Source organism: Leopardus geoffroyi, chromosome C1 (genome assembly GCF_018350155.1).
Source record: "Leopardus geoffroyi isolate Oge1 chromosome C1, O.geoffroyi_Oge1_pat1.0, whole genome shotgun sequence".
Taxonomy (NCBI): Eukaryota; Metazoa; Chordata; class Mammalia; order Carnivora; family Felidae; genus Leopardus; species Leopardus geoffroyi.
The window spans coordinates 42,944,616-42,961,400 of NC_059328.1; the positions used below are offsets into that span (position 1 = coordinate 42,944,616).

At 48.8% G+C, this 16,785-nt stretch overlaps 1 protein-coding gene across 7 annotated transcripts in view; it reads right to left on the minus strand.

Annotated features, from left to right (window-relative positions):
• SLC1A7 (solute carrier family 1 member 7) overlaps positions 1-16,578 on the minus strand; it is a 45,741-nt gene extending 29,163 nt beyond the window's left edge. For 2 of the 7 annotated variants that reach the window (XM_045477435.1, XM_045477436.1), the window contains exons 1-4: positions 16,165-16,578; positions 10,868-10,972; positions 10,038-10,117; positions 7,484-7,561 (exon numbers count right to left, since the gene is read on the minus strand). In XM_045477435.1, coding sequence (XP_045333391.1) covers positions 7,484-7,561; positions 10,038-10,117; positions 10,868-10,972; positions 16,165-16,341 — 440 coding nt within the window. In that variant the 5' untranslated portion in view covers positions 16,342-16,578. The remainder of the gene's footprint in view (positions 1-7,483; positions 7,562-10,037; positions 10,118-10,867; positions 10,973-16,164) is intronic. The other 5 variants (XM_045477430.1, XM_045477434.1, XM_045477432.1 and 2 more) reach the window with 5 other exon arrangements.
• Between the last annotated feature and the right edge of the window lie 207 nt (positions 16,579-16,785).

Here is a 16,785-nt window from a genome sequence, read left to right on the forward strand (position 1 = left end):
CCAGGCTGATGGTCTGACCCCACCCGCAGCCCACAGCTGGGCCATGTTCCCCTTCTTGATGAGTAAGGTGGTCAGCTGACTGGGCAAGAGGGCCAAGGACAGAATCCCAGAGCTCCCATCTGAGAGGTCAGCTGAGCTCTGCTAAAAAAAGTTGCCCCACGGCTTGAGGGGAGGAGCCAGAACACAGGCTGCCCGTTCCTCCAGCCTCCCTCCCACTCGCTGTGTGCTGGGGAGCCCGGACAGCTGCCCCCTGAACACCGGCTTCCAAACCAGACTTCAACAGCCACTCGGCCCAGGACCATCTCCAATAAGTTAGAACGTGGGTGTTTGGGAGTTTTCTGCCAAGCTAGAGTTCCTCAGGAAGGGGGAGAAGGGAGTGTTAGGTTTCTTTGGCCAAACATGATTTCCTGATTCTAAGAAAAATCAGTTTCAAATTTTTACAAGAAATGGAAAGGAAAACAATAAATACAAAGGAATGCACATGCACACACATACATGCACACCATATGCACATGTAAAGACACACACCACGCAGTCACACAAACCCACACACGCACTTGGATTTCTTTGCTGTGATGTGAAGCCTACAAAACATTCTGCCATGTTCGGCATCAGTGAATCACAAACACATGGATTCAGTTTCCCTTGAATGATGCCTGGTTTAAGAAATTGAAGGATGAGGGGAGAGGAGGGTTTGGCAAAGAACAAATAGAGAATTGGAGGCCCTCGCTGGATCCAGATGCTGGGCTGACCCACCCCTGCTTTCTGGTGTCGCCTGTCTGGGGATGTGTGAAAACAAGGCTCAGTTGACTCCCCAAGCTTAGAAGCAAATGGTGGGGCCTTGATGGGCCACCAAAAAACAAAAATAAGAAAGCACCTGCTGAGAACTGTTTTGTAAATTTGCAGGTGGCATTGTGTCTATTCTATGGCCGAGGCCAAGAGTGTGGTAAATAATAGAACTCGAGGTAAGTCTGGAGTCGTGGGACACAGTGATGCCCCAAAAGGATATCCAGCAGCCTCCTAAGTGTCAAGTGAAAGGAAAAGGGCTTCACAAACTCTGTTCCAGCCCAAGTGCAAGATGAAAACAAGATTATGGAGACGAGGATACAGCATGGACAATTCTTATGACATCACATTGAGTGAAAAAGAAAAAAGAAGAAGCACCTAGATTTCTTTTTGCAGAAAGTAACAGTAAGGTACCCTCCAAGAATGTAAAGGAACAGAAAATTGCCAGTACTCTTTGAGATAAACTGTATATTAAAAGGAAAAGGGATCGGAGTAGTGACAGGTGCTATCACTGAGAGGAAACAGGAAAGGAAGGCCCCCAAGGCTCCAAAGGCTTGACTTTTCTAGTGGAAGAGGCATAATTCACGTGGGATCAATCAGCAGTGGGGCACAGAGAAGAGCGCTGAGAGCTGCAAAGCCCTCAGGACCTACCCAAGCACCACCCATGGGAGGGGAGCCCTCATTCAAGGGCTTTGACAATGCTGTGGCAGGTCCTAACCATCAGACTATTGCTAGGCCAATGTGACGGGAGGTGGGATTTTCTAAATTTTGTCTGAGGCTTCTTCTATAGTCTCCTTGCAGCCGACTTAATTTTTGGAAAACATTTTCAAATGGCAAGTATAAGGTGAGAAGGCACACTTAGTCCAGGGGAAAGGAGAGACTTTGTGGGTTGACGGACACATCTTAAGACCTTGAGACTTTAAGAGCTGCATGCAGAGTTATGAAAGGGTGCATCAGTTTGCATGAGAGGCTCAGGAGCCTTCTGAGAGAAAAGAGACTAAGATCCCAACCCCTGCTCCCTGTGATTTGAAGTTAGGGTCAGGGTATACCAGGGTGCCTATGACCACGATCTGCTGGCACTAAAAGCCCCCAGGGCTAATGCAACAGTGGGGGAAAAGGGACCAGAGCTCAATCCCAAGGAGCCACGCTCAGGGCATGGCTGCCTTGAGGAACAACAACTGGGCACTTCAGTGGGTCTAGGAGCCAGAGCAGGAATATGCACCTGCTTATTGTGCCGACTTGAACCAGACCATGCAGGACCTGTGTTCAACAGCGACACCATGCGGTAGGAACCAGAGCAGCAGGGCTAGAGATAAGATCCAATGTTCAGTTCCATCTACTTGGCTGGAAGCTCACCGAAGGAAATAAACTGACTTTGGCCAATGGGAGGAGCCTCAAGAGGAAGACACTAGGCTTCCCGCTGTACAGAGGAGTACGACCATATTCAGCATATTCAGTTCTGACGTCAGTACATAAAGCAAAAACCAAGTATAATTAAATTTGCCTTGAAGGTCCCTTAAGTTGCCCATGAAGTTGAGGAGGCATAGTTTTATATAAGTTCACTCAAGGCAGTTTTCTTCCCGACTTGAAATGGGTTTGCTGTTTCTTTAGGTGAACACCAGCTGAAGCAGTCTGAGTACACTCAGAAGCCATGATGTAAAGGGGAAAAAAACAAACCCAATCTCCTCTTCATGCCCTAGAATCACAATTGCTGCAGGGAGAGGCTCACACTTTGAGAGGCACATGGGGACCAAGACTGGCTTAGTGCAAAGCACACCCACCTCAAGAGCACAGCTCTTTGAATGGGGGCAGCCTCCTGCTCCTTTAAATTATTTTTCTCTGTTTCCCACAGCATACGTAACTGACTTTGCTTAAGTTATATGCACATATGATGGGACTCCACCAGGTGGGACCCAGAAAATAACTAAAGTGGCAAACCTGAAGTCACACTGGTTTTACAATTAAAAACTCAAAATGTCCTGCGGGCGAACATGTAACCAGTGGGTTCCCCAAGTGGTGAGGCTACAGGGAGATACGCTCTGGCCAGACTGTGCGCACCTGTGCTCCTTAGCAGTTATATGTATAACCAGTTGTATGTATAACTTTGTGAATGAATAAGTTGGCATTTGGTTTATTTGGTTGCCTCTTGTCAGCATCAGAGGACTGGCCCAGCCAGCGCAGGGGCTCAGATGAGGGTGAGCTTCTGAAGCAGTCAGCCAAGGACTACACCCTACACCCTGGGCTTCATGATTCACTACTAAGAATAAGAGCAAACATTTATAGGGAAAAAAGATAACAGTGGCAGAATTAAGACTGAAGGGTAATGGGGGATTTTTTCCCTCAATTATCTAAGGTGCCTATAAGTATAGAATTTTATTTATTTATTTTTAATTTTAGACACACAGAGAGGGAGCACAAGCAGGGGAGAGGGGCGGAGGGAGAGAGAGAGAGAGAGAGAGAGAGAGAGAGAGAGAGAGAGAGAGAGAGAGACAGTGAGAATATTAAGCAGGCTCCATGCTCAGTATGGAGCCTGATGTGGGGCTCGATCCCACGACCTGGAATCATGACCTGAGCCCAAATCAAGAGTCAGATGCTCAACCAACTGAGCCACCTAGGTGCCCCTATAGAATTTTTTAAATACAAAAAAAATATTTAAAGGCAACTCCTAACCATCCTCCAAGCGTCAGTTCAAATGTTGGTCATGAAACTTCCCTGAATTCTGCCTTAGCTGCCTTTCCACTGCTCTTAACCCATTTAATATTCATTTATTAGGTACCTACTCTATAGTAGGCCCTGGGATGTTCCTGTAAAAGAGATAGAGAAATTTATTTTCTTTTCAAAAAAATTTTTAACACTTATTTATTTTTGAGAGACCGATCACAAGCAAGGGAGGGTCAGAGAGAGAGGGAGACACAGAATCTGAAGCAGGCTCTAGGTTTGAGCTGTCAGCACAGAGCCTGATGCAGGGCTCGACCCCATGAACCATGAGATCATGACCTGAGCTGAAGTTGGATGCTCAATCGACTGCACCACTCAGGTCCCCCGAGAAACTTATTTTCTTCAGAATTATTTTTATAGTAAGAGAGTTGTCCTTGTTTAGAAGAAATTCCTCGATAAGCTACTTGGACCAAGAGCTGAGCAGCACCCCACCCCGCCCCAGTCCAAGAGCAGGGCATGTGTGGAAATGACTTGTAAAAGACAAGGAGGACAGGATTTCTGGCTGGTCTTGGAAGAGGGGTAGAGAGAAGGGAGGTGGGGAGAGAGAAAGAAAGAAGTGGATACACCCTAAACTGACCCTCCAATGATCCACACCCTTGTATACTCTCCCTCCCTAAGTGTAGGTGGGATCTGGAACTTGCTTCTAACTAATAGAATATGGCAAAGGTGATGGGATGTCCCTCCCATGATTATGCTATAAAGGACTGTCTCAGAAGACTGGAGAGTGAGGGATCCTCCTCTGGCCTTGATGAAGCAAAAAACTATGTTGGGAATTGCCTTTGGAGAGAGCCAGCAGGCAGAGAACCACAGGTAGCCTCTAGGACCCAAAGGTGGCCTCCAGCTGATAGCCATTAAGGAGGGGGGCCCTCGGACAAACAGCCACAAGGAAATGACTTCTGCCACCGACTCAAATGAGCTTGGAAATAGATTCTTCCCTAGCCAAGCCTTCAGAGGAGAACACAGCTCAGCTTACACTTTGCAGCCTCATGAGACCCCGAGCAGAGGATCCAACTAAGCCATGCCTGGGATTCTGAGCCACAGAAAGTGGTAGATAATAAATGGCGGTTGTGTTAATTGGCTAAGTTTGTGGTAATTTGTTCCATAGTAATAGATAACAAATGTACAGAGAGAGAGAGAGAGAACCATGAGATGGCTGAAGGGCTTACACTTCTCAGTGTAATCCTTACCTGTGATCTTGCTCCCAACTGTCAATGAAAATTGCTAAATTTATGTACTGTTTGAAGCAGGGATATGTGTGTGCATGGGAGACTGACGAAGGCTGTCCCCTGACTAGCTGCAGGAATGCGAGGGCAGAGGAGAGCCAGAGGTAGTGAGCACTAGGGTTCATGGAGGATGAGGAGACTTCGACACCCATCACATGGGGAATGGCTCTGGGCACAGGTGACGTGTGTGTGCCGTGTGGACGTGCATGGCACCTCGTCCACGTGCCTGGGAAGGCTGCCATGAACACAGGTGCGCAGGACTCAGACCTACATGCAGGTCTGTATCAGTGTTCCCAGGTGTGCCTGAGTCGAGAGAGACTTTCCAGAGAGAGTAACACGTAAGCTGCAGGTGCTAAGTGAAAGCACGAAGGAAGAACAGGTCACCCAAAGGGGTTGCCTGCTGAGAGCAAAACGGGTGCAAAACAGGTTCATGAAACATCTCATCTGGGCCTTGGAGAAGCCTTAATAAGTTTGAGAAAATATGCTACATTCATAGTATATCAGGAGCTATGCTGGGTGCTCCAAGTACATGATCTTATTTCATTCTGAGAATAACCCTGTGAGGGAGGTGGGTGTTGTCCCCATTTTACAGGGAAGGTCACTAAGGCTCAGATGCTGGGACTTGATTAGGGTCACACGTCCAGTAAGTGCTCTTCCCCTGGAGTCTCCTGCAGATTCTCAGCCACACCTACTAGTATTGTTTGCTCACCTCCCTCATTGCAAATTAGGAAGCCACAACTGGCCAAGGGGAGGTTGCACTCAGCTGGACTATGGCATGCCTGTCTGAGGAGGGGGCTCAGGCCAGGTGCTGGTTTGGAGTGGATTCTAGAGACAAGATGTCCAAGAGCTGGAAGATGCTAGACTGTGGGAAGACTGATTGAGCTGGGCTCCAACCCAGGCTGGCTCGAGTTGGGCCTCCTTTCTCTAAAACAAAGTGTTTCTGTGACTGTCCCCTTTCCAGATGGTGAGACTCCTGAAGGCAGGCATAGGATCTTATCATCCTTTGTGTCAACTGCCCACCATTACCACCCATATTTCTTTATACCTCATCATCCCTCTTTGCTCGTCTATTCATTTTCTGTCTCCTGCAAAAATCTGTTACACTGACCACCACCATTGACAAGGGGGACAATGAACCCGACCCCCTCCCAGTATCTCACATAAAAACACAGTGATGCACATGGTCCTTCTCCATGGAGGGGTCACAGCGACTGGTGACCTTGGCAGAGGGAATTCTTGGCCTAGGAGTGGCTCATCCAGATAGGAATGCTGTTTCACCACTGTACAAAAAAAGGGGTCTGTACCCCATCATGCGGTGTGCCAGCTGTGACTGTGAATTCATTGAACTAACGATACTGAGTACACCCAGGGTTATGAGCAGCACCTGCGGTGGAGACCGGTCATCATCAATCGTTTTCAAGAAATAAAGAGCTGGGAGAATTGCACACGGCACCTTGAGCTGGGTCTTGCACGCAGAGTGAGACTTTAATTGGGAAGAGAAGAGGGCATTGGTGGAAGGAGGAACAACGGGAGAAAAGGTATGGAGGCAGACAAGCATGTGGCCCACTTAGGGGCTACTGACGTAACCAGCCTGATCCCAGGGACGTGGCAAAGGAACGGGGTGGCAGGTTCTGCTGGAAAAGAGGTGGCCTGGCACCCAGAATTGCAGGTTATCGGACCTGGGAGCAAATGTGCCTCAATGTGTATCCTCCCACTGCCCTGGAGCGGTTACCCTGCAGAAAATCCCTGACCTCTGAACTGTCGAGGCAGCTCTGGCGATTTTGCTCTGCCCTGAGTGGTAACACGGGAGTGGCTGCTCCTGGAGGACAGGGGTCACAGCCTTGAAGTGGCCAGGAGCAAGCGCTCGGGGAACTGTGGGCGACCGATGGATGGATGGATCACAGTTGAAGCTAAAGGAAGGTGAGTTCAAGGACAGAGGGTTTGGGGCTTAGAAATGTGTCATTTTTTTCCCTCTTAAGAAGGTTCAATTCTCCCTTAGTAGGAGAATATGAAAGCACTTCCATTTTTCAGTGACACGGTTGCTCTGCACAAGCCCAAACTGTATAATAAACAAAGGAAGTGTGTGAACACACACTGGCTTTTCTCAAGTTAATACCGCATTCCATTCCCAGCCCAGAGAAAGCACTTCTGTCTAGTGAGAGGACTTGGAGAGCTGGGCAGGCCCTTAGTTGCTAGGTAAGCTGGGTAAACCGAGGCCCAGAGTGAAGGTGCCTTAGCTAAGATCATGTGATAATTTGTGGTAGCAGCATGTCTAGGTCCCAGGTCTCTGACTGACTCCAGGCCTTTTTAAAAGTCAAATGACTTGCCCAAGATCACACAGCCAGAAGCCAACAGAGCCAGGGTGGGAGCCCAGGTCTGTGGGACTCCAAGTCCATGCAAACCCTCTGTCTTTGAGGTATTTCTGTTCTGAGTACGCGGTGACACCTGGGCAGTAAAGGACGGTCATGGCAAAGGACCGTAAAGCCACCTAACAGGATTCCTGCGCCTTATATCATAATAAATCCAGGGGAAAAGGAGAAAAGAGAAGAGTCCTCTGCTTCTTCCATTGACACACTTACCTAGCTGTCATGTAACCGTCTGTTTTCTCCTTCACAGCCTATGAGCTCCGCCGGTTCTGACCCTCATTGATCTCTGTATGTGCAGCACCCAGGACAGGGCCAAGTGCCCAGAGAGCACAATGCCTGATTGTTGAATCCCTTCACTGATTCACCTGACAAGTATTAAGGAGTACCTACTATGTGCCAGGCACTTGGCTAGGTCCAGAGTGGAACCTCAGCAGACTACTGTCTCTGCCTTTACAGACTTTACAGTCCCTGTGGGAGATCAAGAAACAAGCAAACAAGTGAATACATACAGGACAACAGTGGATGGTAAGGGCTGTGCCGGGAAAGGAATAGGGTGTGGTGAGGCAGAGTGAAGGTGGTAGTGAGGGGGGATGGGTGGGGCAGGCCTTTCTAAGGCAGTGACGGTGACATGGAGATCTAAAGAAGAGGAAGAGGAGGGGGAAATGGGTGATGGGCCTTGAGGAGGGCACTTGTTGGGATGAGCACTGGGTGTTGTATTTAAGCGTTGAATCACAGGAATCTACCTCCAAAACCAAGAGCACACTGTATACACTGTATGTTAGCCAACTTGACAATAAGTTATATTAAAAAAAAAAAAAAAAACAGATCAAGAGGAAGAGATATGAAGTGTTGGAGGCAGAAGGAACAGCATGTGTGGAGACCCTGAGGTGGGGGAGGGTTCGGTCTGGTCTAAAAGGCCAGTGGGACTGGAGTGAGTGGGGCCTGGCATGAGGTGGGGGTGTAGGCAGGGAAGGATCAGGCAGGGCCTCTGAGATCAGGGTAAGGGCGGGAGAGTTTGTTCTAAATGCCATGGGTTAATGAATGGCATGGCCCAGATGGCTTTTCAGGAGGTCACTCTGACCACTGGGTGGAGAACGGGTAGGAGGGGAGCAAGGACCAAAGCCAGGAGGCCAGTGAGGTTACTGTGGAGTCTGGACCCATGCGGTGGGGGTGAAGCTGGGTTGGCACTGGGAGGCAGAACCAGATGCAGTCACTGGCAGACTGGCTGGTGGTGGGGATGGGACGGGAATAAGCAAGGAGGTTTGAATAGCTGGGTGGACGGAGCTGCCGTGTGATGACAAGCAGAAAACAGGAGAAGGAACTGGTTTGTGGGGTAAAATCTCAGGCTGGTGACACTAAATTTGAGACACCTGTTGAACATCCAGGAGCGATGTCAAATAGGTAGTTCAAGTGTGGTGCTCAAATGAGAGGTCTGGGGGGGAAATCTGTACTTGGAGTGTTGGGCTTCTGGGTCGTACCTCAAAGCCATGAGAATGGACGAGAGAAGTCTCGAAAGCGACGACATTCAGAGTGGAGTAGAGGAAGAGAAGCTAGGATAAAGGGGCAAAGAGCAGGCAACCACAGAGGCGGGGGGAGGGGAGCACCAAGAGGAGGATTTCAAGAGGGAAAGGTGGGGATCGAGTGTAGCAACTGCTGTGGAGAGAGAGGTCACACAGAGCAGGAACTGAGAGTGTCCTTTGGATTTAGCAACATGGAAGCTACTGGTGACCTTGACAGATTCACTGACCCAGTGAATGACTCAAAAGATGCATAGAGAGGAGATGACAAGCAGAGTGGGTTGGGGAATCAGGGAAAGCTTCTTGAGGGAGGGAAGCTGCGTTTCAGCAGAGTCTTGGATGGGATGGAGGCTGAATCCTGAGAGACCTAAGTGCTGCCTGCAGGAAGTCGAACTGTACTTGACAAAGCGCCCCTGCGGGGAGTAGAGAGTGCCTCCCCACACTAGAGGGAAAGGGGAGAGGAGTTGGCTCATGTCTCGGGGCTCAGCAGCAGGGAGGCTGCAAAGCGATGACCCTGCCCTAAGGGACAGAGCCCACTACCCCCCTCCAACACACACATACAGGTCTCAGAGATGTGTGCACCTCCCTCCCTGCAGAGAAGTTCTGGGAGGTGAGGATTCCAAACCCACAGCCTCAGAGCAATGAAGGCTCTTAGACACCACATGGAGCAGCCAGCTTGTTATAGGTGGGGAAATCTGAGACGCAGAGAGGGGCAAGGGCTTGCTCAAGGCCACACAGCATGCCATTGGTAGAGACAGGTGATCTCCAGTGATTTCCAGCGGTCCTCCCCCAGTGAGTAAAGTCTGAATTCTTAAGCCTGGCATACAAGGTCTTTCATGCTGGGGCAAGAACCTCCCCCCAACTTCGGCTCCCACCACCCTTCCTCACACTCTGTGACCCAGTCCTTCGAACATCTAGCACATGCAAGTATATAGTCTCGTACAGTCCTTGCAACAACCCTTTGGAGTAGGTGCTATTATTCTCATTGTATAGGTGAGGGAACTGAAGCTCAGAGGAGTTTGGGAACCGTCCAAGGTTGCAGAGCTGAGCCAGCATATTATCTCATGAGTGTCTCCAAAGTTGTCTTTTACCCACACCCTGCTGCATTCACCATACAGAGCCCCTCTGCTGGGAAGCAATCCCTGAACTCCCTGGCCCTGAGCTACCTGGGAGCCAGGTCACGTCCTATGACACCAAGTCACTTTTTTAAGTCACTGAAAAGTCCATTGAATGGGACTGAAATAACTGGTGCCACTGAACGGCCCAGGCTTCAGCAGCCCGTGCCACACCCGAGTGCCCATAAAGACCCCCAATCACAGTTTTCAGGCCAGCCACCCACAGCAGGAGCAGGGCACCTACTGAATCTGTACAGAATCTTCTCCCCTCCCGGCCCTGGCCTCCCAGCCAAACACCTGCCCCTCCCTCACCTGGAGACCACCAGTGGCAGGATCAGCATCTTCAACATCCTCATCAGGAGCTCTCCAGGAAACTGGAAGTAACTAATTTCCTGAAAATACAGGAAGAGCTGGGGTTATAGCAGGCAGTACTGACCTCACAGCTGCTCCATTCTTTACAACGTTCAAAGCCCTGATTCACCCACCCTCTCTTGTCCAGCACGTGGACAGCAGAGTCCACAGAGGAAGCACTGGCTTTGGAGCCAAACAGACTTGGGTTCTAATCTTGACCCCCTGTAACTAGCTGTGTGGCCTTAAGCTAGTTACTCGATCTCTCTGAGTTTTTCTCATCTGTAACAAGGGTAACAACTACTTCATAGGATCATTTGGAGGCTTAAATGAGAGGAGGTACATAAAGTACCTGGCAGAGTGCCTGGATGAGAGTAAATGTTCAGTAATCACAGTAAATGACAGCTCTCCTCCACCTCTGCACCATTCATCTGCCCATTCATGGTATAATTCATGTAGCAGATGGTAAGTGGCAAGAGGACAGGGCCATATACTGTTCACACGTTCATTCAGCGCATATGGCCAAGCATCGTGCTGGGTACCCCAGAATGAATTAGGCACAGTTCCTGCAAAGGAATTCCAGTCTAGTTTATGGGGAGACTGACTCATCCACAGAGCATGACATTCTTGAGTCAGTTTCTTCTTCTGCATTGGGCCCATTCTCTGGTGCCTCCCCACCCCCAACCCATCCTGGCATCATCATGGGTTCTTGCCAGCCTCCTGGCAAAGGAGAGAGAGTCGGGTTGGTGGGACACCATCCAGTATAAAGAGCCCCTACCGGGCAGAGTTCTTACATTGGCTTCCTCACAGGCCGCTGGGTCTAGCCTACCCTTGGGGCCTTGGATTAGGTCTCCTCGCCCATCAGCTGTCTCCAGAGTCACATGTCCAGAACCTGACAGCTGAAGTAGAAGGGGTCACTAAGCCCAGTTGAATTTCATATGAATTTCGTATGAACAACAAATAATTTTTTTAAATGTTTATTTATTTTTGAGAGAAAGAGAGTGAGTGAGAGAGTGTGCTACTGGGGGAGGGGCAGAGAGAGGGATACAGAAGATCCAAAGTGGGCTTTGAGCTGTCAGCACAGAACCTGATTCCAGGCTGGAACTCACAAACTGTGAGATCATGACCTGAGCCAAAGTCGGACCCTTAACCAACTGAGCCACCCAGGTGCCCCAACAACAAATAATGTTTGTTGTTCACTTGAAATTCAAATTTAACTGAGTGTGCTGTTTTTAAGGTTTTAAATTCAATTTAATTGTTTTGCTATTTCTAGCAAACCATGCTTGAGGCCACCTTCCTGAGGGTAAGGTTGTGGGTGAGGCCGGTACAGGGACTTTCAAGCACCATCCAAGTTAAATTTTTGTACTTGGAACCATTTTTTTTTTTAAAACATAATACTTGGTTAATAGTCTGATACTTCGAAAAGCCCCAACTCATAGAATTTTGGTGCTGAGAAAGGGGTTTTAAAGATCTAGTTCAGCTGAGCCAAGAGAGGGAGGGGACTTAGCAGTGACTGTGCAGGACCAGAAATCAAGCCTCCTTGTCCCGTTCTACTGTGGTTTCCAATGAGCCAGAAAGTCTTTAAAAAATAAGGGTGAGGGGCGCCTGGGTGGCGCAGTCGGTTAAGCGTCCGACTTCAGCCAGGTCACGATCTCGAGGTCCGTGAGTTCGAGCCCCGCGTCGGGCTCTGGGCTGATGGCTCAGAGCCTGGAGCCTGTTTCCGATTCTGTGTCTCCCTCTCTCTCTGCCCCTCCCCCGTTCATGCTCTGTCTCTCTCTGTCCCAAAAATAAATACACGTTGAAAAAAAAAATTAAAAAAAAAAAATAAGGGTGAATGGGAGAGAAACTTCTGAGTCCCATGAGCATGAACAAAAATGCTTTATTGTACCCTTATGTCCGATAGTAGTCTGGCCAAATATAAGATTCTTAGTTTGAAAGAATTTCCCTCCCCCTTGTCTTCTAGATTCTAGAGTTGCTTATGATGTTTGGAACCATTCTTCCTATCCCTTAGCTGAGACTTGTTCTATTCCCTCAGATCCATTGAAGGAATATCTGTCAATTTCCAGTTTTCTGTAATTTTCATGAGGTGATGTACCACAGGACGAGATTTTCTGATTTTCTTTTTTTTTTTTTTTAAATTCATCGGGGTGTGCATATTTTTTGCTTCTGAGAAAATGTCTTATATTCTCTGTGAAATTTTTCTCTCCATATGTTCTGCTAGCTCTCTCTAAAACTCTTATTAGGGCGTTGGATGTTGGACAGCTCTGACTTCCTTATATTTTCTTTTATTTTCATCTCTTCTTGTTTTACGTTCTGGGAGATCCCTGCAACTTTATGCTAGCTACTGACATTTTTTTTTTTTTTTTAATTTTTTTTTTTCAACGTTTATTTATTTTTGGGACAGAGAGAGACAGAGCATGAACGGGGGAGGGGCAGAGAGAGAGGGAGACACAGAATCGGAAACAGGCTCCAGGCTCTGAGCCATCAGCCCAGAGCCTGACGCGGGGCTCGAACTCACGGACCGCGAGATCGTGACCTGGCTGAAGTCGGACGCTTAACCGACTGCGCCACCCAGGCGCCCCTAGCTACTGACATTTTTATCTTGACTCATAGATCTTTAATTTAAAAAAGTCTTTTGTGTTTTTAGATTGTTCTTTCTTTTTGCATCCTGTTCTGTTTTACAGTCATGATATCTTCTCTCACATGTCCAAAAAACTTAAGAAAAGGTTTAAATGTTTTTTTCTATTTCCTGCATTGTCTCCGCTTCATAGAGACCTTCTTTTCTGTTTGTTTAGTCTCTTTCTGTTAGATGCTTTGACCTTGGCTTCTGCTCATATGTAAGTGTGAGGCACTAAACTTCTGTGTGCATGAGTGAAGCTTGTCAAGTGATGGCTCCTCAAAGGAAGGTAACAGGTGACAGTCTGACTTTTGTACTGGGGATAGGATGGGATGGGGAGGAATCCCCTTGAGAGCAGAATTTGGAGATGTTTTCTCTGAGGCTTCAGTTAGAAGCCTCTTCCTAACTCCAGCTAGGGGGTGAGGGTGTGTCTAAGCCCAGGTGACAGCAATCTTTGGGGATCCCGCTAATTGGTGGGACGCATGTGCCTCATCACCTCCTCTCTCCCAACACACACAGGTGGGCCTGATATCCCTAAATCAAGCTTCTCTGGCTCTTTGGGACAGGCAGGACAGTAGAGATGGGTGGAAAGGAGTCTCCCCATTACATGAACTGGAGGGGACTTAGGGGCCTAACTGCTCTGGTTAACAAAATTCCAACCAATGCCCCTGAGTTCACCTCCATACTTCACGTGGCCTCCTGCAGCTCTGTGCACTTTCAAGTGCAGAACCTTTCTAGAGTCCTCTAAGCCAAAGTGATGTGGCATCTACTTCTACAGACACAGGTTTTAGCTTTCTGTGCTCCTACTAAGTGCAATCATTCAACCCTATCCACTTCCCTTCTTGCCTAATTTATTGTACTCGCTCGACTTCTTTTCTCCACTATCTCCTTTCATATTCTCCTGGGAGTTTATTTCTTTAAACAATTCCATTACTATAATTTTAGTGGGATTCCAGGAAGGAAAGGAAGATGGATGCAATTGTAAATTCACCGTGGTTTCACCGGAACTCTGAAAATAATCTGTATTTTTTTAATGAGATACTATTTCCAAAGAGAAAATCTGTGATTTTCTAAGTTCTTTTCACAAGTAGGACATTCTTCCATTGTGCAAATTGTTTATGACTTTTGACTGTTGCATAAGCTTACAAAATAAGGGTTTAGTTTCTGAGTCACTGGCAGAGATCACAGAAACAACTCCTGGATTTCAAAGTAAGATGCCGAGAAAGCCAATTCCTGCCAAATAATTGTTCTAAGACTTCACATCCTTTCTTCAATTTATCTGGCAGGTTAATCCAGACCGGAACACATTTGCATTTCCAAGCAGATGGGGCAGGCCGCTTTGGCAAAGGAGGCCCCGGAGGAGCTTGGCTTTTAATGAGAAGCATTCCAATTTGTTTTCACAAAATAATCCTCCTGCAGGAAATATATTTTTTGTTGCTCGGGGAAATTAAAGAAAGTAGATTGCAGATTGTTTGTGCCATTGCCAGGTTAATTCGGCAAAGAGTCAAGGGTTGTCTCTGTGACAAGCACTGAACTAGACTCACATTTTGGCTCGTGAAAGCCCATGTGATATTCATCAAGTTAAATTCTGATGGGAGGGATAGACACCTGCACAAAGGGCTCCGAAGCAAGACAGCTGGCAGCTGGTGACAGCAGAAGGCTGAGCGTGGCATGAGTGTGGGAGCAGCATGTTAGTTCAGAGTGAGGCAGGTCTGGAAGGACTTTTATAATATATGGAATATGAGATGGTTCCTGGACATAGGTCGGACTTGGACAGGTAGATAAGGGAGAGGGGAGTGAAGGACCAGCCACTCAGCACCGCTGTAATTCATTCGTTCTTCCACATGCTGTATGAATCCTTGTTTATTCTCAAAACAATCCTGGTGGACATACAGTGCCCCCCACTCCAGATGAGGAAAATAAAGCCCAGAAAGGAGACAGCGTTTTGCCTAGGGCCTCACAGCCATTTACTAGTAGAGTCAGAGTCCGGGGTCTGGGAGCCCAGAGTCCCATGGACTCCCAGAGTCCATGCTTCTCCCTAAATAGCGGAGAGTGGCTTAACAGTGTTACTGCTGTAATACGGGCTCAGTTCTCAGGGACGGGGTGTTTCCCTTTTCACGGGGGACCAAATCTGATGCCTTGAGCCCCAGGTGTATTGACACCTGGTATCCGTGAGCTGCAGGAAGAGGAAATTTATGAAATAGGGGATCTTCCAAGAGCCCATCAGCAAAGACTCCTTGCACAAACGCGAGACGAGCTACTTTAAGCCCTTTTTCGGCCAGGCCTCATCCTTAGCCTTGTCTTCGGCCTGCCTAGCCCAGTTATAGCAAAAATCCTGCCAAGTCAGTTTAGGGAGAATGCCCCCTCTTTACCTTCAGCAAGAATCCTGCTAAGTTGATTTAGCAGGAATCCCTTCACCCTCCATGTTTCCTCTTAGCAATTTTCTATCCGTTGGCCCCTTACCATGCTCATTGGCTCTAAATCCTCAGCTGTCTTTGTTGTGTTCGGACTTAAGCCTGATCTCTCTCTCCTATTCCCATGGTCCTGAATAGTCCTGAATAAAGTCTCCCTTACTGTTACAACAAGTGTCAGAATAATCTTTTCTTTAATGCCGTATGAGTGTCCTTCCCTGTCCCGTGGGAGATGGGTGCCGAGAGGGAAAGGGGCCCTTGCTCAGGCCGTCACACAGGCCGGAAACCTGGGGGCCTGCCCTGATTTCCTGCCCTGCATCCAATCCGCCACCACATCCTGAGGGCTCCTCTTTTGGAAACAGGTTTCACAAGTGCCCTGTTCATCGTGCTGTAGGTCTCACCCCTGCAGCCACCCTCTCATTTGGTCCCCTGCCTGTATCACTGCCTCAGCTTGCACTCAGCACCAGAATGATCTCTCCAAGCTGAGATCTGACCATTTCACTCTCCTGCCCCAAACTACTCATAGTTGTCCCAGGCCTGTGCTTGGTGATGGGATCCAGAAGCCCGATGGCCCCTGAGCTCCAGCCCCTGCCTCATAGTGTACGTTCCAGCTGCCATGAACAGCCTGCTCCATACATGCCCAAATCTTTCATGGCCCTCCTGCTGTTACTTCTGCCTGGCGTACCCTTCCTGGCTCTCTGTTCATCTGAGCTGCTGTAACAGGTGTTCTCTGATGCCTGCCTTGCATTCTTACACGTCCTCATTCTTCCTGTTCCCATGCCTCTTGGCCCTGTGGTTCTTCTAAGGAGATGTCCTTGCCTCTCACTCACCTGGTGATGCCATTTGTAACCACTTCCTGCACCATTTTATTGGACCTCACTCCAGTCCTGCGGTGTTTTATCACACCCGTGCTACAGATGAGAAAACTGGGACCCAGAGAGGCAGAGTGCCTCACCCACTGTCATGTCACCAGGGAGTCGGGGCGTGGGACTGTGATTCCCAGATCCCTCAGGCCCACATACCCCTCCTCGGTGGGGACCCGGTGAAGCTCTGGGTGGCTGACCTGTGGTGATAGGCGACGGGTCCTCAGGAAGAAGCCGAGAAGGCAGCCCACGGTGACAGATAGCACAGACAAGATGAGCAGTCCGTTCCGCTTACACACATCCCTCCCTCGTGCCAGGACGGCGCCTGGCACCATGGTGAGCCCAGTCTGCTGGCACAAAGCACAGCACCATTCCATGCACGTGAGGCCAGCCGGGGGCTCGGCGTCCCAGCCAGGGGCACTGGCTGCTCAGCAGGCAGGTGGTCAGGGTTGCTAAGCACCAGTCGCCAGCCCCACGGCCATGGCCTGTGTGTCTGCCCCAGAGGGAAGCCACAATCCTATTACCGGCTGCGTCATTAGGAGCCAGGAACAGATCAGGGCCTGGGAAATTAGAGCAGGCCACGTGGTCTGGGGGTTTGGACCTCAAAGCCAAGTGCACCTCTTAAACAAGGGAGGGGCCCAGAGACTTGCAGGAGGAACAGAGGGACACTTGCTCGGTTGGTTTGATTTTTACCCCCACTTCATTCCAGAAAGAACTGGAGGCAAAGCAAGAGGACACTAGCAATCACTAACATTAATTAAGCATTTACCACATAGCAGGTGCTATTCTAGAAGCACGTTACTTGCATTAGCGCATTTAAT